Here is a 27,805-nt window from a genome sequence, read left to right as displayed (position 1 = left end):
ATGCAAATGAGGAAGCAGGGGAAGCCTTTTCGAACACTCGCCAAATATCTTATGTATAATTGAAATATTTCGAAAGAAAAGTGAGTGGGAGGCGTCATCAGTTCCTTCATTTGCATGCAAACCTGGATGTACATATAACTGTTTTGTAAAATTAACCAACACTTGAAATTGTCATAACATTCTTATCTTGCATCTGAGTTTGATGGAATTTTTACTGATATACTTGTTTGATTTTTCTCAGGTCAACTTTTTGCTGGGGTGGCCTAGACCATTAAGAAATAAAAATAAATACAGGCGAGAAGAACAAATTTATATGATTATCCTCTATATATTTCTTTTGCAATAAACATTACAACACCGACATTGAACATAGATGAGCTTCACTTTAAAAGTAGAGGCTGAACAAGTCATCTCAAGAAAATTGGTTCATTTCAATGAAGAAATTAATTCTGCACAGTAGAAAAATATTTGTAGTATTACACAAATGCGTGTTTAACAGTACATTGCAGAACATACCAATTAGACAAATCTTTACTGTACTCGTGCAATCATCATTTGACCATGATACGTCATCAATTGAACCTTTTAAGGGAGAATTTTGACATAATTTTTTTAAATAGTTTAATGGAAAATTTTAAAATGGAAAAGCAGCAACTACAATAAAGTCAAACTTAATATCAAATAAATAAAAATGTACATTGAAATTGAAGAGAAGTGAAAAATAATAAGAATTTATAAACTTAAAATGTCAAGTTGAGATTGAAGACTTAATTAATGAAGAATTAATTGCGACAATTAACAAGACAGGGTCCAAGAGTGTTTCACAAAGATTTAAGTATGACAAAGTCGGACTTAAATGCTGATGCGAATATGATATGCAACACGCAATCTTATTGATCAATACGCAGTAGTGCGCATACTCTGAGCATCTGAACAATGCGGTTATGTCTTTTATACCGCATGTAACTAGACATTAAAGTGTGGCTTTAAGTCGTACTTAAATCTTTGTGAAACACCCCAAGGTCTACAGTGATGGTTACTCTTTTATTAACATCAACTACCATGTGATCATGAGAGTCATCATCGATTGTAATATTTCTATCAATTTCAAAGGTCAAGTCCACCTCAGAAATATGTTGATTTGAATCAATAGAGAAAAATCAGATAAGCACAATGCTGAAGATTTCATCAAAATCGGATGTAAAATAAGAAAGTTATGAAATTTCAAAGTTTCGCTTGTTTTTAACAAAATAGTTATATGAACGAGCCAGTTACATCCAAATGAGAGAGTCGATGATGTCACTCACTTTTTCTTGTTTTTTATTGCTTGAATTATACAATATTTCAATTTTTACCAATTTGACGATTAGGACCTCCTTGCCTGAAGCACAAAATGTTAAAATAATGGATTTCCACGTGTTCAGGGAGGAATGAAACTTCATTTCACATGACAATGACGAGAAAATCAAAATATTTCATAATTCAAACAATAAAAAACAAAAGAAATAGTGAGTGAATGACATCATCGACTCTCTCGTTTGGATGTAACTGCTCGTTCATATAACTGTTTTTGTGAAATGAAGCGAAACTTTGAAATGCCATAACTTTCTTGATTTTACATCCGATTTTGATGAAATTTTCAGTGTTATGCTTGTTGAATTTTTCTCTTTTTATTCAAATCAAGTCTTTGTTGGGGTGGACTTTTCCTTTAAGTTTGAAGCAATCTGAATCAGACGCAACTATGAAAACGGGCCTGTGACAAAAACTGACAATGGTAACCTGATCAATGACATCAACTACGATGTCGACATCACTCAATCAAACACATGGTTTTTATGAAAACCCAACAATTAGTGGAACAATTCCTATCAATGAAAATCTATGAAACAGCAACCCATCATTAATGAAGTCACTATCTATATTAAAATGCTTTGACATCTGTTTTTTCTTATAGCTTAATGGGAAAGATGTTTTTAAATGAGGGACATGCATCATTTTTCTGTTGCTATAGTTGGAATGTAACAATTTAATTTGTAAAACTTGAAACAAAGATTCTTTAAAAAGAATGGCACTGCTAATGCCAGTTTGTTTACAATTTCCATTTTAAATTTCATGAGATATGATTAAAGAGATTAACTTTAACAATGAAGAAATTGAATCGGATGCAAGCACCAATATCCATTCATTATGCCAAGATCAATTTAGAATCTAAATCCATTTCATTATATTAATCACATAGCAAGGTATATTGACAATCATTGCACTTACCAAAGTACATGTATCATCAAGTAGACTTTGTTGATATCAGTGCATTTAAAAATTAAGAAACACTGATTTTTTTTTTACAAAGATATTCCAACACAAATATAAAAGTACACAACAAATTTTGAAAAAGAAGCACTTCTTTTAGATGCGATATGCCTGAATCAATTCTTCGCGCTCCATACAATCCTGAATCCAAATGCATGCAGCGCTTGCTCTCTTCAGGGAAAGTAGTTAAAAAGAAGTGAGCTTTAAGGTCTAGCCAGTACAAGTATCTAACATTGTGTGTTGGTGTAAATGCTGTCAGCTAACTGAACCTCAATTTCTTCCCCATATTTTTTGCCAATTTGCTCTACCACATTATATTTAAAGTGGTAACATGACATATGCTCCTGTCTTAATATCTCAGTGGGCATAGGGTTAGAGTTAGGATTGCAATAGAGTTTTTAGTTAAGAATAATGTAAAGATAAGGATTAGTGTAGTGCTCTCCTCGGGGAAAGTGGTTAAAAAGAAATGAACTTCAAGGTCTAGCCAGTACAAGTAACTAACATTGTGTGTTAATGCAGTCAGCTAACTGAACCTCAATTTCTTCCCCATATTTTTGGCCAATTTTCTCTACCACTTATTTCAAGTGGTAACATGACATATGCTCCTGCAACACTTGCTCCTAGGCTATCTTAATATCTCAGAGGGCATAGGGTTATAGTTGGATTGTGGTAGAATTTTTGTTCAGAATAATTGAAAGATAAGGATTAGAATTTATTCAGTTTTGGAGGTTAGGGTTCACGTAGGGCTTAACCGGCAGATTTTCCATCGGAGCAAAGGTCATGGAACCATAAGCATGTCGCAGCTGGTGTTGGTGTTTCCTCGACACCGACACCAACTTTAAAAAAAAAACTGTGCTTGAAATTACCCACTGAGCAGGTTTTCTGCAGAAAGACAAAGTTGATTTCTTGATAACTCTTTGGCCCGTATTCTGAAGTCAGATTTAACTTACACCATGGTCTAACTCTGTGCTAAAATTATGGGAAGCCATAAGTGTCAAAATTTTTATCAAGTTGTATGTTTCTTATGTTTACTGTGCTCTTTCCTGATTCATCGATGGTGAAGATAATCATCTTTTTATACTTCCTACATAATTATGAATGATCTGAGAGCCGAATGAGCTGAACTATTATATCTCTACTGTTAGTGATTTATGTAACAACTGGCTATCCATACTTAAACCACAACTTTAAACCTGAGTTTAAGTTAAACCCAACTTCAGAATACGGGCCATGGTGTCTATCCGTATTATATTTGCTCTATAAAATTATCTCTATATTTCACTTTAATATCAATAAATGTACAATCCTTTCCATTGAGAATGGCACCTCTTTATCAAAACTAGTATTTCACAACTGCAGTTTATTCAAGGATTATGAATGAAAACCTGATGAAAAATGACTTGGCAGCAGAAAAATTATGGCATAAAATTGTGACAGAAATATTTCAAGCAAAGAAAACATACCTAGTCTACATTGGAATGGTGATAGTTTAAAAATGGCTGAAACTACCATCACCTACATGTGACAAATACAAAACAAAAAAAAGTTTGTAATAATTCAGATTAATATACAATTTCATTGTTATGACCTTGCTTTGACAGACCAAATAATTGTAAAGAAATAATACATAACAAATATTTAAATTATTTTGTGAATTGAATCATATTAAAAGTAGAAAAAGTTGAAGACTACTGAGCTAATGTGTGTCCCTTTTCCACTCTTCTTCATCATCTCTGGCAATGGTGCTCCGGCACTCCAGTAAAATTGTTCGATATAAATTTATTCAGTTTGAAAATATTCCTCATACTTCTCCCTCCTCTTCTTCATCCTCCTCATCGTCGTCGTCCTCATCCTCATATTCGTCCTCATCTCCAACTTCCAATTCGTTGTCAGATACCTGGACAAGAGAAAAATGCACTATTCGGTTAAGTCTCCCTAAGACTCTTGGGACTACACTTATCTGTTGCCCAGTGGATTAGTCTTCTAAGTGATTTCTTAAAAGCTGTGTGCGCTATGAACACCTAGCTTTGCCGGGTAATATAGGAGCACCTTGAGTACCTAACAAGGTGGATATGTAATATAAATACCCTATATTATCATTATTATTATTTCTTAAAGCTTGTGTATAGTTTTGGTAAATCCACCAAAATGCACCTATCACTATTCCAATTCATTGCTAGCTAATATGAATGGATATGCCCTATAACAGTTATGATGTGGAGGATATGAAATGAAAATGTGTTTTACAGGATAAATTTTGCAATTTTACATGGAAATTTAACTTGATCGGGTCACCCGATCAAATTAAAATATCTGTGTGTTTTTGTCTTTCAATTAAATCCTATTCCAAATCATGGAATGGGCTGAAACTTTCAAGATATGTTCTTTGTCTGTAACTTTTGGATATCTAATCACTAAATTTATAAGATAAGTGCTTGAATGCCCATTTTTTAAATTTAAAACAAGCACTGCCGAGAGAGGGCGCTATATATCCAAGATTTGAATATTTGAAATTTTCTCAGAGAAGTGCAGTTGGAAAAATATCTAACGGTCTCTACGCTTCAGTAAGACTGTCCTATTAGATGATATTCGATTATCAATCACATTATTGACCCTTTACCAAAGCTATACACAGGCTTTAAAAACAGTACACTGGTATAATTTGGGAGGGAAAAAACAATCTAATCCTTCATTATCATCACTGCACTCAGAAGTCTGATTTGTGAAACTTGTTATTATAACAAATTTGCATTAACAGTTATAAGCTACTGAAATCCTTCAGTCTAGTTGGTTAAAGATAAAGGCCAGTTGTGGTGACAATTTCAAAATGAGTTCATACAGAATCCAATGAAATGACCACCAAAGTGTCTTGTTTGTATATACAAAAAAACATGTGCCAAAGGATTCTGGATGAAATTGTGTAATTGCTGAGAAATCAGCAAATAAGCACAGGATTCGGGTCAAGCGTCGGGCCCGACATTCAAACTAATAATTATGCACTGTCCCACGTGCGCTTATCTGTGTTGGTGATTTTCAGTGTAGATTTCAAGATTTCACAAAGTTCAGTTAATGTACATGTAACTGTACCAGATCTAGATCTTCGATATACTGACAATTAAGCCTTGTTTTACAGACTTTCTCCTGAAATCAGTGCTTACTGCAACTACTGGCATTTCTCTTTAAAAGCTACTGAAATCCTTCAGTCTGGTTGGTTAATTGTGCATTTGCTATTACAAAGTCTTTGTAAAACGGGTTCCCAAATCGCTCACCTCTTGATTAAGATCTTTCAGTCTCTGTTTGTAAGAAGCCTTCTTTTCGTCTGTTTCCGTTAGCAACACCAATAGATCCTCCATCTCTTTCTGGACACCCTTGACATCTCCTTCTAAACTTTCCTTCTCGGCCTCTAACCCTTTGACCTTCTGGGTCAATTCATCTTTCTCTTGCTGTTTAACAATAAAAAAATAAGTAAAATCCCAACCATGGCGTAGTTTCCTTCAGCAAGAAATTGATCCACAATGTGCTGCACTCAACCCAGGTGAGGTAAATGGGTACCTGGCAGGAATTTATTCCTTGAAACGCAGCGCACGTAACAGCTGCATTGGTAAAGCCAGGGTAATCATTACGAAAATTTCCCGTTTGATTCTCGACCTCACTTCGGACTGCAAACTGCGGTTTCATACCCCGATTTGTGTTTGGAATATCTCAAACAACTTTTCCAACCCCGATAAACCCATCTTGGCCAGGTAATCCCCTTGTCTCGATTTCACCACCACGGGCCAGCTAAATGAGCGTTGAGCCAAGGACGAAATGATAAACAACAGCTGTGCTATTACGTAAGACTTGTCTGCCTGTAGAAGGATCTTCGGAATGAAATTATTGTATTCGATATTAATCACGTTTTCAAAGGCATATTACATTCAGACATCCAATACTAGTCCATTTTCAATTTCGAACGAAGAAAATCGACCTTGAAATAAGAAAAGTAAGCGAATAAAAATTACGGTATGCTTAGCATGCAAGGACCGCGATGCATGCATAGTTTCTGTCCGTCCAGCAAGAAAATGGGTTCACTCGCGCAATGATACAGTCTTAACGTTCGAAAAATAGAAGTAATGGCATACCAACATACAAAGTATAATAATCATGCTGCTGATATGCACAAAAATATGAAATCATTATTTTTTTTTACCCCAAAGTCTTATTCATAATTTAAATACAAACTATGCCTGTAACTATTTTTTTAATCGCAAACGTATTATCTATGTATAGGCCTACACCTCAACTTTGAGAAAAGGACATTTATAGGCCTCACTACAGATATGATTGGCAAATGCACGTTCTTTAGAGGTGTAGAAAGGGGGTGGATGAAGAAAAATAAGTCTAGAAAGAAAAAAATTAGACAGCCAGACAGAGAGAAAGAAGGAAAGAAAGAAAGGAAGAAAGAAAGAAAGAAAGAAAGAAAGGAAGGAAGAGAGAGAGAGAAAGAAAGAAAGAAAGAAAGAAAGAAAGGAAGGAAGGAAGGAAGAGAGAGAGAGAGAGAGAGAGAAAGAAGGAAGGAAGGAAGGAAGGAAAGAAAGAAAGAAAGAAAGGAAGAAAAACTTTCTATCAACGCGTGTATACATGGAACTCCATGCGCTCGCCGGAACACATTGCAATCCATCGTGTGTGGCCCCCTGCTGTGACCGTAGATGCTGGGGTGAATTATCTTCGGACCGAGGTCAAGAAACAGGTGTTTCTATACTTAAATTTCATGCTTGAGGGCAATAGGATTTGTATTACTGGGAGAAGAGATTTGATGATAAGGAAAAATGGGGTATACAGCTCTCAAACGCGAGATTTTCGTCATGAATTATGCTGCATATACTGTAGAGTGCTTAGAGACTTCTGACAAAGTAAGTATTAAGCGCTATATAAGCAAGTACAATTATTGAAATATTTGCATAATAAATATTAAATCAGTACCCATTATTACTCAATATAAGGGCTTCACAATATAAGCCCTCTTGGCTTTTGGTGTTTCCTCCATATTCAATTTGTAGTAGTTTTTGCATCTCCCCCTTTTTTCATTTTCAATATTTCTTTATAATATTTTTGTTAATGTGATATTATATTCATGTTTGTGATTTGACGATGTATGTTTTTAATTTGAATATGGAAATAAATTAAAGTGAATAAAAACAGATAAATCAATATCAGAATCAATAGTAGTTCTAGTATGCGATTTACGACGACACTCTTCCAATGATAAAATACAAATCAATGGTACAATACTACATGCAGTGTTAAATCAAGGAAAAAATTTGCCCCTAGGGTGATCACTAAAATGAGGCCCTTTAACAACTGGCTTCTTTGGTTCTTCAATCCTTCTTAAAAACTTCTTGTCTTGTTTACTTCTTTTATTTTCTTTTCTCTTGCTATTTTAGTGCCCCCTTGAAAGTAGCATCCAGGGCACATGCCCCCCTTGCTCATCTAGATACGCCCCTGACTACATCACTTGATAGCTAACCCTCCATTTCTCACCTGTACTCTCTGTAGAGCTATTGCAATTTCAGGATTAGCCGCCTTGGCTGAAGCTTCCCTCAGTTGCATCTCCATCGTGTCTTTCGCCCCACTAAGCTCCTTGTTCTCATTAGTTAATCTCGTATTATCCGTCTCCAGCTTCGATAACCTGACCTCCAGGTCGGTGATCTTCGTTGACATGGCTGCCTTCTCAGCCAAGAGGGCGCTGTTGTCATTACTACTGCTGGCCTGCAACAGGAAACAACATTGAAAAGTCCCATTTGAATGAGGGATAAATTTTTCATTTTTGTAAAAGGAATTTCTAGAATCGTTCATTGAGGATTCTCAAATCATAGAGCAAAATACCAGAATGCATGATGGGGGATAAATTTTTCATTTTTTATAAAAGGAATTTCTAGAATCGTTCATTGAGGATTCTCAAATCATAGAGCAAAATACCAGAATGCATCCAAGTGTTCTCCATATCATCAATAGAGCTGGAAATACAATTTAAAGAGGACGTGCCCCCTGACCTCAATTTTGTTTAAATAAAAGCAGACAAATTAGAGAAGTGTGATGAATGAAATTTCAATTATAGATGACAAAGTCATGAATTTTCAACAACAAAAAAAATTTAATCACACATTATTAGCTTCTTTATTCATAATACAGTGCATCCCACAAAAAAGGAAGCCCATTTTCAGAGACATATTTCACAATTATTAAATAAGTGTTTACTATATTTATGTGGAATCTCATCTTTGACATGAGACAACATCTTAGCAAATCATTTGTAGACGGCAGATTACAAGCAATTCAGGCATATCAGAAACGATTTGCGCAGAAACTCACATGTGAATCTGAATCCATTCTCATTTCAGGGATCAGTGAGAGCCACATACAAAAGAAATGCGAATGAGCCAACCATCGAATAAGCATGGTCTTCGTATCACTAACCAATCTTGTTCAACTTTTCTGCGAAACCTGATTTTCAAATTAAAATTCAAAACTTGTCTTGCTCATTAATGCACGAAATGATCGTCTCATATTAGCTATCAAAATATAAAGAAATAGTTGAAATGTATGATCATGTAAATGAAATATCACAATTTATTTATTTTTTTAAGAAAAAGAGATGGGAATCCCGGTTTCCTTTTTTCTGGGACGCACCGTATGATAAAAATTTAATAATTTTACTATATAATAATAATAAATATATGGTTATTGATGTATACATCACTTACTTGTTGTAGTTGAGAGGCAAATTCTTCATTCTGCAATCTATATTTCTCTGCTAGTTGGGTTTGTTCTTCTAATCTTGACTTAAGTGATGCAATCTCTGAATCATTACTTGGAGTATTTGATTCTACGTTGTCAGACGATGGAATGGATGCTAATCTTCCTCTCTATAAAAAGAAGAGAACATTATGCAATATACCAAAATGATTCATTCATTATTTAGAGGAGAATGAAACCTTTGGAACAAGATAGCTTGTGTAAAAACAGAAAAATCAAAGAAACAGATCGACGAAAGTTTGAGAAAAATCGGACAAATAATGAGAAAGTTATGAGCATTTGAATATTGCGATCACTAATGCTATGGAGATCCTCAAATTGGCAATGCGACAAAGATGTGTGATGTCACTTGTGAACAACTCTCCCCATTACTTTAGTATATATTTCACTTACATTGCCTCTTTTATCACATCCATCACTAGATCATGTGTTCTTTCTATAGAAGGGCATGTAATACAGATTTTTAAAGAATACATCATGGATAGAGAGTTTGTGTCACCACAAGAAAAAGCAGAAAGAGACAATTTGAGGGTATTTTAAAGTCCATCAAAGGGAAAGTTGTTCACATGTGACATCACACATCCTTGTCTCATTGCCAATGGGAGGATCTCCATAGCATTAGTGATTGCAATATTCAAATGCTCATAACTTTGTCATTATTTGTCCAATTTTTCTCAAACTTTCTTTGTTTTTATTCTTTGACTTTTTTGTTTCAACACAAGCCTACTTATTCCAAAGGTTTCATTCCCCTTTAATTACTAGCATAGACATGCAAATACTGCCCAGCAGCACAAGCTGAAGGGTACAATTTATGAATAAATAGTGTAAAATATAATTACAAAACAAATAATTGAAAAATTCTGATGATTGACTTGAAAGATAAGTTGTTGAGCTACAAAAGATGTAGCACGTACATGAATCACCGGAAGACATTCTCCAGTCAATTTTTATGTCACCTTGAAGAAATGTTCCTGAATATCTGTCTAATGATGTGACAGGGGACCTCATTTTAAAATCAAATAGTATACAAATTAGTGAATAGGCACGAGTGCGATGGTGCGAGATTTCGCATGAGGTGAAAGATGGATGCTCTATTCAACGACGCATTAGCCGAGTTGAATAGAGCGTCTCTTTCACCATATGCGAAATCTTGCACCAATGCACGAATAAGAATATTCGCCATTTGTGTTGTACAACGCCTCAGAATTTAACAAAAATATGAAAAAACAAAGAGTTTTTCCCTGCAGTAATCAATGAAAAGGGAGCGAAAAGCAAAATTCTACAAGCGCACATGACCTTGGGCAGCATTGCGCATTTAGCCAGCAGGCTTATACGTATTGCGCCCTTGTTTTTACTGAGCGCAATGAATTAAATCATATTGTGATGTCACCTCCTAAAGCCGTGCAACGGTACATTTGGATGGTACGTGTTGCGTGCAACGGTACGGATGTTTGACATTCAGCCTCCCATTTGCTCGCGTACAACAAGCTAAGTAGGCGTTGTACAAACGGAAACAAACACTTTTATAAACATACCAACTCTTCCAGCTCCTTGTCTTTGTCTGTTACTAGTTGTCGTTGAATTGCCAATTGTTTCTCTAGTTCTGCACTACTCTCCGATGGCCCATTGATTTCTATCGCTTGACCATCACTGGTCTCCGCCCCATCACCTTGACCAGTTTGGTTACCTGCCAATAATCATGAAATAGTACAGTGAGAGGCAATGAGTGTAAACTCATGACATGAAAGACAAATTAAAACTTAAAGGGTGGAATTCACAAAGGTGGTTTTGAAAACCCACGGTTGAGTCCATGGTTTTTGCAGATTTCCTGTATAAATTACGCTTAATTTAGTGCGTACCGGGCGCGTGTATAAAACATGTCCAATGCTGATGCACGCATTTGTCACAGTGCGCCAAATTGACGCCTCTTACCATGGTTAGACACGCTATTTTATTCATGAGTCCACTCTTCAAACAGTGGACTCATGAATAAAATAGCGTATCTAACCATGGTAACAGGCGTCAATTTGGCGCACTGTGACAAATGCGCGCATCAGCTTTGGACATTTCTTACATACGCGCCCGATACGCGCTAAATTAAGCGTAATTCATACAGGAAATCTACATAAACCATGGACTTAACCGTGGGTTTTCAAAACCACCTTTGTGAATTTGGGCCAAAGGGTGGAATTCACAAAGGTGGTTTAAATTTAGACCAAGCACTATTCAGATTTTATAGCACGGGAATGCTTTATTCAGAATACGCGCTTGGAATGACCCAATGACTCTGGAGCCCATGTTTCATAAAGACTTGTTACAATAACAAATGCACAATGTCTGTAACAAATTTCCTATCAACCAACCAGAATGAAGGATTTCAGTAGCTTGTAACTGCTAATGCAATTTTGTTATTATAATGGGTTATATGAAATGAGGCCCCTGTTATAAAGAACGTGTTTGGCAACATATACAAGATTTACGCTTGGTGTCAGGATTTTCTACTATGGACTAAAAATGCAGCTTTAGGCAAATTACAGCCACATGCTACTCTCTTTAGATGGGGCTCTGTGCTTTAAAACACATCTAGGTTTGTAATAGCTGACTTGAATAATAATAATGAGAGAAAAGCGTTGAATGCAGATCCACTCAAGCATACCGGACTTTGAAACAGAGGGTCATGGGTTCAAATCCTAGCCATGGCGTAGTTTCCTTCAGCAAGAAATTAATCCACTTTGTGTTGCACTCAACCCAGGTGAGGTGAATGGGTACCTGGCAGGAATTTAATCCTTGAAATGCCGAGTGCATAAAAGCTGCTTGAGCTACAGCCGGGGTAATAATATCCAAGTATTTTGGAAGCGCAAAGAGACATTATTCATAATGTGTTATGCGCTATACAAGAACTGACTATTATTATTAATATTATTATTACATACAGACACCATCTTCATTATTTTTGTACCACATCTGGCGGAATGTTCGGAAGGTAAAGAACGTTTTGACGAAAGAATCAAGAAAACTGCATACAAGAAGATCTTACCATGTTGTGCTTTGAGAAGGACATACTGATCTCTTAGTTGCTGAATTTGACTTGATTGTTCATTCAACTGAGACTCTGCTTTCCTGTATTCTCTCGTCAATTCTTCATGGGATTTCTTCAGCTCACTAAGTTGGTTATCCTTCAAAAAAAAAAACAACAACAACAACTTCATTGGTTTCGTTGTGGTCTAATAGTTCTGACTCTCGCCTTTGAAACAGAGGGTCGTGGGTTTGAATCGTAACCATGGCATATTTTCCTTCAGCAAGAAGTTTATCCGCACTGTGCTGCACTCGACCCAGGTGAGGTGAATGGGTACTCGGCAGGAGTAATTCCTTGCATGCACTAACCGCTGGTGATGGTAGCTCGAGCTAAACCCGGGATAATAATAGCAGCGCTTTGTATCCTCTGGCAAAAAGTGCTTTATAAATCCAGTTATTATCATTATCATTATTACCAATATTTCCTTTTCCTGAGCAGATATGACAAAGAATGCAACAGGTCAATTCTTTCCGATGACAACTCCCCAAATAAGATCCCCTAACAGTGCAGAGAATGCATCTCACTTGGTGAAGATACCATCGAGCATTCCAAGAGATTACCTTTCCTCAAAGGCAACTCCTTCCTAGACAAATTCTAAGATACTACGGGAGTTGTCCAAGAACCTATAAAGCTGGATGATTCCTCAAATGAATAAGACATCTATTATCAAAATACATCTTCTCTATGAAACAAATATATTCTTCTGTGATAAAGTGATTTATAATCCCATTTGATTTTTATTACAATAAAATATTACCATGCTATATATAATTTAGCGGTCAAAAAGTAAAAGCAAACTAGTGAAAAAATGAAAATGATATGCCCTCCCCCCTTACAAGAATAAAATACCTTGGAACTATCATTACTACATGGATTATAACTAATATTCTCTATGCATATACATGTATTCCTATTGAACTGTGCTAAAAGCATTTTTTATGATCCTTTCACTTCCATCACAATAAAATGTTATGACAGAAAACTTTCAAATAGAGTGGTGTAGAGCTATGCAAATAGAACCTTTACATCGAAGGCAATTAACATATCAAGCTCCTTTTAATACCTGGTCTCTGATGATGTCTTTGTATTGTGTGACGATTGAATTATGATCATCTACTGTCTTCTTGGCATCCAGATCATCACCCGCTTGTACTGCCTTGATAACAGAAACTGTAGGAGGCACAAAAGAGATAGATCTATCAAAAGTCGCTGATTACTACTCCCTTAAATGAATAATTGTTTTATTATGGTAGTATGTACCTTTCCTTAAATACTAGGCATAGGGTTCCCACAGAAATTTGAAAACAGAATTCCCGTGACATCCAGGGAGTTATGTACAATTTGGGATGTCACAAAAACTGGGGAAAAGTGGAAACCATGAACACCAATTATAAAAGCAGAGTAGGAGGGTTGCAAGGCACGACAAACTGGAAAGCTGCCATAGCCAAGAGGTAAATAAGTTCCATGACTTTTCACAAATTTTCCCCGACTTTCCATGACCACAAATTATTCCAGGATTTTCCATGAGTGTGGGAACCCTGTAGGCAGAATTCAAATATACCCTGGGCCACTCTGATAAAGCTACATAGAATTTTACAAATGAATGGTAACCTGTTCCAGTGAAAAATTAGAATTTTTCAATTATGGGGTTTTGATGAATAATACACTTTGCAGTCAGATGTTTGCTATTTATGAAAATTATAATCTACAAATGCTGGAATTCAACATTGTATGATGGGAATCAATTGATTTCAAAAATGATTTAGCACCCACAAATAGGTTCCAGTTGTGTATTTCTTACAAACAGTTATACGAAACTCCTCAGTTATGTAAGGAGTTGAAGACATAGGCCAATCAAAGTTGAGAATGACAGACCTTTTAGTTTACAGACAAAACAATCAAAAATTTGGAAAGAAATTTGATACTCACCTTCGAGTTGCTTGAAGAGTGTGGTGAATTCGTAGTCAAATAAGACCTTGTCGACCGAGTCAAACTTTAACTGAGGTTTCTTGGCTGCTTGTGTGTAGCTCTCGTGTTTGGATACCGCTTCTAACTTCTCAATGAATGTCTCTACACCAATTCGTTTGGCAATTAGCTGTTGTAGACTTTCCCTGCATTGATTGAAGGGGGTGGGGAAATGTAAATAATAGATCGTGAAGTATTTACCAGTGTTGCTTTCCCAAAGAACTACATGTACTTTTCGATATCTCATTCCAAAATGGAGCTAAATCCAAACATTTCCATAAAAATTGAAAAATTCTGTTATTTTCAGCAAAATTTGCACTGATGGTGTAAACTTGTATCCACAACATTTACCTAAAAAATTGAATGCATAACTTTATGTAAAATAGGAAAAATAACCAATTTCAAATAACCGTTTAGTGGATCTAGCTCCCTTTGGAACAAAACTGTTTTGGATTTAGCTCCTTTTGGAACAAATCTCAAATTTGTAATCAATTTTTACCAACCTTTCCTCTTTTTTTTTGAAATTGCGATATGTTGCATTTGATTCCCGCATCTAAGACACATATATTTGTATCGAAATATCAATTTTGATTTAAAGTGGATTTAGCTCCTTTTGGAATCACGCTCTTTATACGGAGATCCTTTTCATAGTCAACTGTAGATTCATAAAAAACTTATTAAAAAAGCTTATTTATAAGCTTATTAAAAAAGGAAAAATGTGTTTTATTACTTGCCCAAAGACTTATTCCCTGCCTTGCACATACGCATAACAAATCTTTCGCAAGTAAAACGCACATAACAAAGTTTTGTTGCAAGTCTAATGTTGCATATTATTAGATGGACTAAAAACTTGGAATCAAGTTTGCATACATCACTATTTTTAGCAACCTTTCAAGATGTCAATAACAACTGTTGTAAAGTACCTGTATGCACATAATTTGAATATTGCCTCTACAAGATTTCAGATATATCAATTTTATTTAGATAAACATATGGTAATCTTTGACTGTATATATTAGTCAAAGACAAAGTATGAAAGAGAATAAATAGAATGGACATATACTTACTTGGTGAAGTTCTTATTTGAGTTGTCATTAAATTGTGTACAGATTCCCAGTAAGAAGGCACATAGTCCTTGTACCAAGAGATCCTGTTCATCAGCATTCTCGGCAACTTGTGATGTTAGCTGATACAATCATTGAGTCAAAGATTATTAACAAGTCGTTCTTACGATTGCTGAATAAAATCTGTTTCACCATGAGCTAATAATCATTACACTCTTTTTAAACTTGGTAACACAATGAAAATAACAAAATCACTGTTGAAAAATGCATTTTTTGTGTGTGTAAAATCATTCTTTTACCATTTTGACTAGTTTTCTATCGATATTATATTTTTGTCTAAATATGAAAGTGAATAAAAAAATTGATAGTTGTTACAATTGAGGAGAAAATATCATTTGTATCAGTTTGATACATTTTTTACTGGTCATGTCGGACCAGTAAATCTGGTTATTTCTGAAAATCTACTGGCCCGGCAGCAATTTTTACTGGTCTGGGACCGTAGGACCAGTGTCAGTCACACCCTGTTAATGCATATGAATTGTTACAATGGCATTTGATCAAAGGATACAAATGGCACATTTCCTGGATGCCCTAAGAAGTGTGAGACAGCGAGCTGTGAGTGAGCTACCCAGGAGCTGAGAAGAATCAACAGACCAAGTCTTGTCTGGAACTTTACTGTCGGCTGCAGAGAAAGGGATTGAAAAAACTTCAAATGCAAGTGTGTGATTTTCATGATAATTGGTATATGTGATATTTATCAACTGTTTACTGAGAGATATATTACGCAAAATATGATAGTATCGAAACGACACAAGTGTCTTTTGCTCATTGTCATGAGTCGTGTGGTCTAGTGGTTATAGCATTGGACTAATGATTGTGAGGTTGTGAATTCGAGTCCCCGCTCTGCCCTTGTCTCCCCACTGATAAAAGACCCGAGAGTAATTTCTGTCGTCTGAAAGGTCAGCCACTATGCCTCATTAACTTAGACATAAAAGCCTGAATTCACAATGGTGGTTTTTAAACATTTAAACCCTCGGTTGATCCCATGGTTTCTGCAGATTTCCTGTATAAATTATGTTTATATACCGCGTATATTATATAAAATGTCCAATGCTGACGGACGCATTTGTCACAGTGCGCCAAATTGATGCCTGTTGCCATGGTTAAGTATGCAATATTATTCCGAGTCCACTGTTTGAAGAGTGGACTCATTAATTCAAAACAGTGGAATAAACAGTGGAATAAAATAGCGTGGATGACCACGGCAATGGGCGTCAGTTTGGCACACTGTGACAAAAGCATGCATCAGTATTGGACATTTCTTAACATACATGGTAATTAAGCGTAACTTATACTGGAAATCTGCATAAACCATGGGTTCAACTGAGGGTTTTAAAAACAACCTCTGTGAATTCGGGCCAAAATGTTTCCTATGTAATTGGTTATATACCAGCTTGTTATTGTACCAGCAGAAAGCTGTCCTGCAGAGTAACTACAGGAGTTACCATAACAGAAATAGAAACAGATGAGTCAATTATACAACTGCTTCTTTTTGTAGAGGAGATATGACAGACACCTACGACTATTTCTGTAAACCATCAATAAACACAACCTTGGATTGTCATGTTTATATTTGTGATCCCGTTACTTTTTCTAGATATATATCAATAAAAACTAAAAGAATACTCCCATTAAGTATAATAGAGCCTTAAAGGACAAGTCCACCCCAACAAAAACTTTATTTGAATAAAAAGAAAAAATTTCAACAAGCATAACACTGAAAATTTCATCAAAATCAGATGTAAAATAAGAAAGTTATGACATTTCAAAGTTTAGCTTCATTGCACAAAACAGTTATATGAACGAGCCAGTTACATGCAAATGAGAGAGTTGATGATGTCGCTCACTCACTATTTCTTTTGTTTTTTATTGTTTGAAATATGAAATATTTTGATTTTCTCATCATTGTCATGCGAAATGAAGTTTCATTCCTCCCTGAACACATGGAATTCCATTATTTTAACATTTTGTGCTTCAGGCAAGGGGGTCCTAATCATCAAATTCGTAAAAATTGAAATATTGTATAATTCAAACAATAAAAAACAAAAGAAATAGTGAGTGAGTGACATCATCGACTCTCTCATGTGGATGTAACTGGCTCGTTCATATAACTATTTTGTTAAAAATAAGCGAAACTTTGAAATGTCATAACTTTCTTATTTTACATCCGATTTTGATGAAATCTTTAGCATTGTGCTTGTCTGATTTTTCTCTGTTGATTCAAATCAACATTTTTCTGAGGTGGACTTGACATTTAAATACACTGATTATTTGGATAAAATGTATGATATATAAAATCAAATTAGCTGGAATTCGTCTTATGCCACAGAATATTCTCAACAAGTTGAAGAATTATTTTTTGTATGAAAAAGCTATTTCATGTGAAAATATGAAGCAAGCATCTTTTGAGAAATGTTGGTCAAATTTTATTAATCTTTTCGACTAATGTCGAAAAGATTTTTCAACTGTTTGCGAGATACAATTTTGCATCTTTATCTCTAATTCTCTACATAAATTACCGCTATGTTTTTGCTTTTGGTACTGTAAATGATTTATTTTATAACAAGACTGTATATTATCAGCTATTGTTGTAGTACTGTTAAACACTCACTATCTGATTATTTCTGTACATTGACTGAAAACAAATGTAAACTGGAGCCATATTGATTGTGAAAGCAAATGTATATGTAAACTAATGGTTTATTGAATAAAACACCCTACTGTGGGTGAAAAAGAAATTTGAAAAAAAAAACTAAGAGAAAGAGAAAAATATACCTGTGCCATGAGATTGGTGCACTGCTGAAGCAGTGAGACCGGGGGATTCCCGAGCCCGGTAGCAAGCTGAACTCTAAGAAGCTGCTCCTTCTGTGTGGGGTTGTCCTTGAGGGCATGTGCCAGGGCAACGGATGCGCACCAGTTGGAGAGAGGATCCGTACTGAAGAGACCACCGCAGAGGAGCTGGCCTGCTGTCACTGCTGACACTATGTGGAGCAACAGGGACGAGAAAGAAAGAGAGAAATTGGGAGAGGAGGGTTAGACATTAATCTACATTTGCCCCTCCACTGAGGTGTTAAAATGGGGCCCTAGTGCCAAATCAAATGTTGTTTGTTTAATAATGTGGGTGTCTAAAACACCGAGACCCTGTCATCGTATTTGTAACATAGTCTCGGTAACGTCACTACACAAACTAGTTTCCAAGGACATGAAAGACCAACTTCAGAATGCCACTGGAAAGGGCTTGGCAATGAGCCATTTAGGATTGATCTCTCAAAAGCACTTGTTAAAGTTGGACAATCCTGACAGATCATGGCAAACAGTGAAAATCACCATGCCATCTGTTTAAAGCATTTAAGCAAACACCGATCTTTGAACCTACCATCAGCAGTAGCTGGTAAGAGTGTGGCGATGATCTGTTCCTGACCGATCTCATTCTTATAGAGGAAACACTGGAAGCAATACAGGACTGCACAACGTAGCAAGAAGGGCTGTTTCTCGTTGACCATGGACATCAGAAGAACCACGATGGCCGGCCTTGGTGGGTTGGAAGGGGCGTTGACTGCAGCAAAGAAGTCCTGGTTGACACGGCAACCACGGATCACCTCTGACACTGTGTTGATGGTCTGTAAAAAAGGTTCCAGGAGAAAGGTACTTGGTGACTGCTTTTTGTTACGTATACTTGTAAATTGTTTACGAATTATGTAAGGCAATTCTTTAACAAGGCTTGACCACATATCCATGATGTCACAAGGTATTAATCAATATTCTTGCTTTTATCAAGATGCATAGTGCCTGAATATGCATCCCTGATCCTTTGATTGTTTGCATGCACAATGTTCTTTCAACTAGAATAAATGTTGAACAAGCATTGCAATTGAGGGCACTGAAGGAAAACAGATTTGACAACATGAATCTATAAATTAAGCATACCGTATGGGCACTAGTATTCAACCCAGCATAATTCAAAGATTTTGATAAATTCCCCCAAATATTTAGAAATCAGGAATTTATCTCGATTTCATACCTTTCTTATATCCAGGGTAATCTGTTGTCAGTATTTTCTTTATCAATCTGTCAACTGTATGCACGGAGGATCGAATTATGCGGCGATGACCTTTTGCACTTAATTGCACTAGTATTCAACCTAGTGATGATAGATAGCGAATCTCAAAATGTATTAGATTGCTTAACTATAACTAGATCTATGTCAGTCTCTGGCTTTGACTAATTCCCTGTTTGGTCTCATCTCAAATGGTCTAGTCCATAGTCGTATGGGACAAGGGCAGATCGAGAGACAGGGTCATCTTTCATCGCTAGGTAGAATACTAGTGCCAACGGATTGAATACTAGTACCAAAAACCAACGCCGTATAATTCGATCGCCTGAGCACACAGTTGATGGGTTGAAGAAAAAAATAACGCAAAAAGAATAACCAGCATTTGCTCTTGGAAATAAGACAGGTCTGAAATTATGGTAAATTCCGTATTTCTATATATTTGAGGAAAACCTCCAAACGGGTTGAATACTAAGGCCCTTACGGTACTAACGCGAAATTAAATCTGAGGGAAATACTCACCTCTGTAAGAATATCAGCTGGGACTCCACTGGCCATGAGGACATCGCAGAGTAACTTTAGAAGACCACATTGATGGATAACCTTCTGACAGGCTCCCGTTGCTTGCTGAGGATTGCTTGGAGCAACAAGAATCCGCACAACCTAAAGCGGTATAAGGAATCACAGAGTATTTGTTGCTTTCTCATAAAATTTGCCTTTTCACATCACAGGTGACATTCTCTGCTAAGTGCATTTGACAAAATCCAAATCTATTAATCTTTTCACTAAGGTGATGGGCCTGTTGTCACGAAAAAGTGGAACTTTGACTACATATATAGTTTTCCTTCTAATTTCTGGTAAAAACTGCCAACTTTTAAGCTTTATCTCATTTATCAGGTATCTATTAACCCTGTGACTACTAAGACTGGGAAGTCTCTGTATCACCTGTATGGTAATTAAAGGATTCAGCAGTAAATGGGTTTAAGACATACCTGTAACATAAGATGAACATTGTTGACCTTCTGAGCTGACCATGATGAATCTTTCTGAATACTGAAGAAAGGGGTGATCCGTTGGATCAAGCTGAAATGAAAAAAGAAATCAAAATTGAATTAAATATCATCAAACTTTTCATTTGTAATACAACTTAATTTCTACATATATAACATGGCATGATAATAATTAATTTACATTTGAATTTCATATTTACCAAGTTAAATTAATTTTAAAAATCATTTTTGTAAGTCACAAATATGCCATCTGGAAGACATAAGCACTGCCCTGCCCCCAAGTGAATCAACAAGTACAAGTGCCCATCTCTTGAAAGCATTTTTCTCAGACATGAAGATTAGATTTATGTTTTTAAAATCTGGCATTGCTGGCTCTATGTTATAATTCAGGTCCACTTGAATCACACTCTAAAAAACACCTAGGAAAACGTTAAGAACAGACTCACCCTCCTTCCTTGAAGAAGGACTGGTTAGAACTATTCTTCTTCAGGAGGTTGATAAGCAGCAGGAGACAGTCTTCAACCACGATGCCACCATCGCTGCCACCTTCCTCCGACATGATCTCCAGGAGACGCTCAAAGGCATTCTCAAAGGCCACAATCTTCTGGATGTTGGCGTTTCCTTTGGTCAGTTGGATCAGCAGAAGCAGGCCCTGCAGAGATCATAGAGCATGTTAGGATGTAATCATAGTATTAATTCTAACTGGGATATACACTAACACTGCCACCTCCTTCTGACATGATCTCCAAAAGATGCTCAAAGACACCCTCAAAGGCCACAATCTTCTGGATGTTGGTGTTTCCTTTGGTTACCGTAGCTGGATCAACAACAATTTCCATTTCCCTCTTATGCCATCTTTTACAGCATACAACCCACTAATTGTACAATACCATGTTAACTCCCACAAAACAATAACTTCAACAAACAATCAGGGGTACTCACATCATTGCGAATGACCTCTCTGCTGTCCGAGAGTAAGTCCATCATCTTGGACACACCCATAGGGCTACCCAGGACATACTGCTGAACCTGACTAGCTTGGTAGGAGAGTAAGGTGGTCAAGAGCTTGATGGCCGGCCATCTTACTCGGAACTCATAGTCCTGTGCAGAGAAAAAGAAACAGAACAGTTAATAATAATGATAATTGGTATATGTATAGCCCCAGCTACCAAGATCTTCTAATCTACTTTGAGGTGCACTGTTACTACTACCCCAGCTTAAGATTGAGCTGCAATTTCCAGCATGTAGTGCAATCCAGGAACAATCCTGATCCGTATCCATTCATCTCACCTGGGTTGAGTGCAGCACAATGTAAAATTACTTTGCTGAAGGAAAACAACCATGCCTCAGATTCAAACCCAGGACCCTCTGTTTGAAGTCATGAGTCAGAACCACTAGACCATGACACCCCCCCCCCCGGCAATCATATTGACTACTGAATTCTGTGATTCCAATTGGCTTTTTAGAGGGAACACCTGGTTCCAGGGGGCAATGGGTTAACTGAATGGCGCGAAATACATTATCTGACGGATGTGATAACATGAACAAAATGTTCTTTTATCATGATGATGAAGATCTGACACAGCCAGCAGCATCTGCAAACAATAGCTGACCAAAAGAGATGAATTTCCCTGATTGTGTCAAGTTAATAGATTTTTTCGCCTCATATCACTTACTCAAACGACTCATATTACAAAGTATGATTATTTCAGTAGCCACAAAAAGAAAGATGACTGATGCAATTAGAGAAATCCCCACTAATATATTTACCTTCACTAAAATTTTCTTACTTTTGTCAAATTATTATATAATTCAAAGAAGGCAAAAGCCTGGAAGATGTCAGATATCGAAAGTATTTCTAAGTGAAGTCTCATTTAGTTTTCAGCAAAAAAAAAATTATGTCAATCATTGAAACGGGCACCACCATAATGAAACAACTAAAAAATAAAAGGGAGAAAAAAAAGGAACTGAATGTACAAGAATAGTGCACCTACCTCTAGTAACCCAAGTACAAGTGGAATATTATTTGGATTCTTGATGAATATTTCAGCAAACTGGGCACACAGCTTCATCTGCTCAGGGTCCCTTATGTCACCGTTTGGAAATTCTTCATCTGAAATTGAATGTGTCATACTATGTGACAGATGTATTCTAAAATCTGATATTGCAATATCCATATGAACTCTGATCCCACTCGATTTTTATTTTGGAATTACAAAATTCTCAAGCATGGAACAGGGCAGAAATGTCAGGAAACATATCCCTATACATCTTTTAACAAAAGAGAATAGATATTAGTGTTTAAATGGTTTTTACTAAGGAGAAGATTCTTAATCTGTTTATAACATCACACACACAATAAATGGACAAAAGGGAAAAATCAGTCCCTATATTTTTATAATATTTGAATGTTCGAATAACATCATATTTTATTGACTCATTGATCGGTTGATTCAAACATAGTATGTATTTTGACAAGATGACAAGATCAGTACATATACAGTTTTCATCCCAGTCTTGTTAATAATGATAACACTTACCTAAAAATAAACATCAAATCAATACCAAAGTTGTAGATAAACTTTAAAGATAGAGGCCCGTATTCTGAAGTCGGGTTTAACTTAAACTCAGGTTTAAAGTTGTGGTTTAAGTATTGATAGCCAATTGTTACATAAGTCACTAACAGTAGAGATATCATATTTCAGCTCATTTGGCTCTCAAACCATTCATAATTGTCTAGGAAATATAAAAAGATGATTGTCTTCACCATTGAATAATCAGGAAAGAGCACAGTAAATATTAGAAACATACAACTTAATCCAAATTTTGACACTTTTGGCTTCCCATAATTTTAGCAGACTTAGACCGTGGTCTAAGTTAAACCTGACTTAAGAATACGGACCAGAGCAGTCGATGAAACCTTACTTTGTTCCTCCTCTTCTGTGTGTGCTGAGAGAAGATTGAAGAGCGTATCCAGAGCATAGCCAGTGATCTCAGCATCGGTGCGGTCAGTCTCCAAGACATTCACCAAAATATCCATGGCTTGGGTACCAACCTCTAGCCGATATTTCTGTCAATGTAAACAGATGAAAAATAATTTTGTATCATTTCCCCAAATACATAACCATGAACAAAAATGAGACTATAACAAGCAAGAAAAAGTAATACTTATAAGAAAAGGTGGATAGAGCATGGAATTCAGGAAGAGTGATTTATATTCTCAACAAACTTCTTTTCATTAATAATGGAAAGTATGTTTGTGAAGAAATTAGGCCCAGTTCGGGTACACATGTACACACACGGTAAAGTCAGTGCACGTGTACTAAATTCCATCACCGTGTACATGGTAGCATCTGCATAAAGCTTGCATATCGCATGGGACTACAAAGTCAGTGAATTACAAGCTCACAGCCTCACATTAAATTTTAGTTCTCGGACACTGCACATGTTTTAATTACTAATATGTCAATATATTTCAATTATCTAGATTGAGTTCACTTCCAAAATCGCCGATTTAATCCACATTCATTCTGGAGACTCAAGTTTTTGTACCACGAAATGGGTCTGCTCCGGTCTCGAAAGCGTTGTTCAATCAGACTCAGAGCCAATTTGAGAATCACCAATTGCGACAGCAATCATTGCTACAACTTACGTGTTATACGCTCATACACATGTGCTACAAGCCTACAAACGCTCCTCAAATTGGCAACAAAATAATGAAAATCAATCGATAACTTCAGTTACACTTAATTCTCCAGCGATCTGTGCATGCATGTACGGTACAGTATACAAAATGCGCATCCAACGAGGGTCGGCGCATGCTAGGGCCCTGCACTGATTTTCTTTTGCATTCTTTATTTATTTAATGCGCTGCTTAGCTGAGTAAACTTTTAATTTGCACCAATTTTCGTGGATTGAACCGTGACTTAGGCTATATAAGACCCCTTTTTATGACATGTTGATGCAGGTCCGTGTCGACATGAAAACATAACTCGCTCTCACAGTGTATACAACGTGTACACGTGTACACAACCAAAAAAATGCCGTGTAGACGTGCATCAAAAATGGACTTTCAAAACGGGCCTAGAAGAAATGTTTTAAGATTCACCTAAAATTTGGCAAAAGTATCAGTATTTTAAGTATTTCTATTACTTTCCCCACTTAAGCTGATTCAAAATGGTGGCTCAGAGGTAGAGGGTCCGCCTCATGAATGGAAGGTCATGCGTTCCATCCTTGGCCAAGTCATACCAAAGACTTATAAAAATGGGACCTTCTGCCGTCTTGCTAGGCGCTCAACATTCAGAGAAGTGTAATAATAACATATTATGTTATGCAGGGCCTGCTGGTAGAGCAGTTTCCTAACTAAAGTGGCTACCCTGGGTAAATAAAACGTTATTATTATTATTATTATCATATCATTTCATAAACTGTTGTCCAACATTTTGTTGTTTTTCTGTTTTTCTCACATTTTCTTTACATCATACCCGACAGATGCTTTATAATTAAAAGCAAGCATCAATATTATGGCTACAAAAATGCTAAATAGGGCACCGTAACAAAAATCTGTGCCATGTCTAACTCTCTTTAAATGGGAATCCCTCTCAGAATATTTTATCAGTGGCTGTCCGATATTTAAAACAAACTTACATGGAGCGCTGTGGCCCAGTGGATTAGTCTTCGGACTTTGAAACAGAGGGTCGTGGGTTCGAACCCCAGCCATGGCGTAATTTCCTTCAGCAAGAAACTGATCCACAATGTGCTGCACTCAACCCAGGTGAGGTAAATGGGTACCGGTAGGAAGTAATTCCTTAAAAAGCTGTGTGCGCTATGAACGCCTAGCTTAGCCGGGTAATATAGGAGCGCCTTGAGCACCTAACAAGGTGGATATGTGAGCAATATAAATAACCTATATTATTATTTATTATTTGGAGTAAATTTTGGACCATGGCTTCTTACCTTGGAGAGAGCCTTGAGAGCCCTGACTGCATCTCGTCTGTCATCCAGGAGCGTGGAAGACTGCACTCTATCACATATCTTGGCAATCTAGAAATATACAAGAGATATATTCATGCTATCATTTCTTCAGTTACAAAAGAAATATAGGAACAGTCACATAGATGAGACATAATCTTGATTTTCTTAATGAGTAGGGGATATCGGGGTTAGTTGGAATGCAGGGTAACTTGAAACATTGTAATGTTCTTCAACGCATGTAAAATGAATTTATGCAATACTGCCCTCAATTTATTGGTATTAATAATACAAGTGTTGTATTATTAATAATAAATAGAGGGCAGTATTGCAAAAAAATTATTTTACAGGCATTAAAGAAAATTTCAATCTTTCAACTTACCCCACTTTCCAAGTAACCCGATCTTCCCCTACCATTTGGATATGCCCCTGGAAGTCTTATCTACATTACAAAATTCAACATTTTTCATTTTGTGACGTTGTAATATTAAACATTCTCTGTTTGCTAAACCCTTTTAATGTAATCGAATTTGCATGTGAAATCATAAAAACATATATAAACTAATTTGAACAAATATTTTTACGCCACCATCTCGGCCTTTGTCATGGAAAGTAACTAAGCAATACCAATCGGCCGATTACTACATGTAAGCCAGACAATTATACACCACATGGTTTCAATTGTCTGGCTTGTCCTCTGACAAATCTATGGGAAATGCTTTTCAAGACCTTGTCGTGACCTTGAATACCTTGTTCTGTGCGATTGATACAATAAAGATATGCTTTAGAGAGAAACCTCACATTAGCAAATTATTTTTACTCTCCATGCATCTCCAGACTATTCTCACTAGTTTAGTAAAAAAATAACTCTGCAGTTCAAGTTAGAGTTAAGTCCCCAAATATCGGACAGTTCCAAATATCCAACTAAAATGACTTCAACTCCCTCCTCACAACTAAAGGGACCCGCAATAGTGGGGGACTTGCATGTGATACATTTATATGTATCCTGCTATTGAATTGCACACACAGTAGATCCAGGTTGCTGCTCAAAAAAATATTCCAGGGGTTAAATCCGGGGGTAAAATCCATGATTTTGACTTCCAAAGATTTTTATGACCGTCGCTAATTATGGACTCCAAAAGATTGATGAACAAAAAAAATCTCGTAAGGGGGAAGTGATTTTCACTGGAAATATCGCTGCCGAGATTGCACATATATATTATCTCTATATACAAGTTCTCTCCTTCTACCCCAGTCTCGATAGCCGATTGAGACTGGGTAGGAGAGAACTTTTCATTTTTTTGAGGTTCCAGTTTTGTGCCCAGATGTCAGGAAACTGCCACTCGTTAGACCTTCATCCATATAATCGTGGTAAGTGCTTGATTTATGTTTCAACTATTTATTCGGAGAATTATTTTGACCATACTTCACGCTAATCAGGTGATCCTGGGCTCCCGACCGCTACGCGGGCGGGAGTTCCCTGGGTTACACACGAGGTGGATGGATTGCTTGTTAAAAAGAGTTTCATGACTTTTATTGCGGTGACGAACGACACCTCAAATATTATCAAACCATCCGGGTTTATTTACCGAGTTCGAGGGATTCAAAGTGAAACCCGACCCGTAAAGCTCCGAGCCGAACAATCATGACAATGCCAACTCGGCGGGATTCAGCCCCGTAAACAATCCGGGCCGAGCTACAGCACTATAAATCACCCCATCATATATTGAATCAAAACAAAAACAAAAAAGATAATTGGGTCTACATCCAAACTAAAAGTGAACAGATGAAAATAAGGTGTTAAACAATTAGAGTCTAGGCTGCAAGTATGTATTTGACATTTCAATATTACAGACAGGAATCGGAAGGCATGGGACTGGATCATAATTTCTAAATATCATTCGCAAAAATGTGCATGTTTTACGGCCCAGACAAATGAATACAGACAGCTTAAATTGATTAACTCATTTCAACATACCGTATCTGCCCCTGACTGTTGATTTTCTGGAGTGTTTCCTCCCAAAACCCGACTAAAAAAGCTCATTTTCCTGTAAAATTCAGTTATTTTGCGAGTCAAGAAAGGATTAAGTGTGGAACACGTAGCACAAAACAACTGCAATTAGTAAACGTAGATGGCGGTATGGCACTAAAGAAATTTATGTAGGTCATAGAGATAATCTCTATGATGTAGGTACTCTAAAAGAAATTCGTCTTCACAGTCGAGTCGGAGATCTCTTTGAACACGGATGGATGGATTGATTGATTGATTGATTGATCATTCAGACTACAAGTATAATGGAGACAAACTTAATTTCTTTGCCATACACATTGGGTGAGGAACTGAGCAGGGATTATATAATCATTTTTGCCTCTTTCAAAACCCAGTTTATTGCAAATAAAAGAAAACACCCAAACTGTACTTCCCGCCCCCCCCCCCCTCCGGGAGTCGGAAGGACCGCATGCGTGTTCCCAAAATGTCCAATAAAGGGGTACAAGTCCGGCC

At 36.6% G+C, this 27,805-nt stretch overlaps 1 protein-coding gene across 1 annotated transcript; it reads right to left on the bottom strand.

Annotated features, from left to right (window-relative positions):
* Nucleotides 1-3,513: 3,513 nt before the first annotated feature.
* LOC121431710 (general vesicular transport factor p115-like) lies at nucleotides 3,514-27,421 on the bottom strand. Its single transcript, XM_041629368.1, has 20 exons — nucleotides 27,281-27,421; nucleotides 25,288-25,374; nucleotides 23,257-23,401; nucleotides 22,326-22,444; nucleotides 21,274-21,432; nucleotides 20,778-20,983; nucleotides 20,314-20,404; nucleotides 19,844-19,984; nucleotides 18,647-18,890; nucleotides 18,046-18,251; nucleotides 15,779-15,892; nucleotides 15,214-15,332; nucleotides 14,111-14,292; nucleotides 13,245-13,351; nucleotides 12,143-12,281; nucleotides 10,641-10,792; nucleotides 9,054-9,215; nucleotides 7,831-8,058; nucleotides 5,580-5,753; nucleotides 3,514-4,207 (listed from the first exon to the last, which is right to left on the bottom strand). The coding sequence occupies exons 1-20, from the start codon at nucleotides 27,344-27,346 to the stop codon at nucleotides 4,112-4,114; spliced, it is 2,937 nt and encodes a 978-aa protein (XP_041485302.1). The 5' UTR covers nucleotides 27,347-27,421; the 3' UTR covers nucleotides 3,514-4,111.
* Between the last annotated feature and the right edge of the window lie 384 nt (nucleotides 27,422-27,805).

Source organism: Lytechinus variegatus, chromosome 18 (genome assembly GCF_018143015.1).
Source record: "Lytechinus variegatus isolate NC3 chromosome 18, Lvar_3.0, whole genome shotgun sequence".
Classification (NCBI taxonomy): domain Eukaryota; kingdom Metazoa; phylum Echinodermata; class Echinoidea; order Temnopleuroida; family Toxopneustidae; genus Lytechinus; species Lytechinus variegatus.
This window is presented reverse-complemented; position numbering and strand designations above follow the sequence as displayed.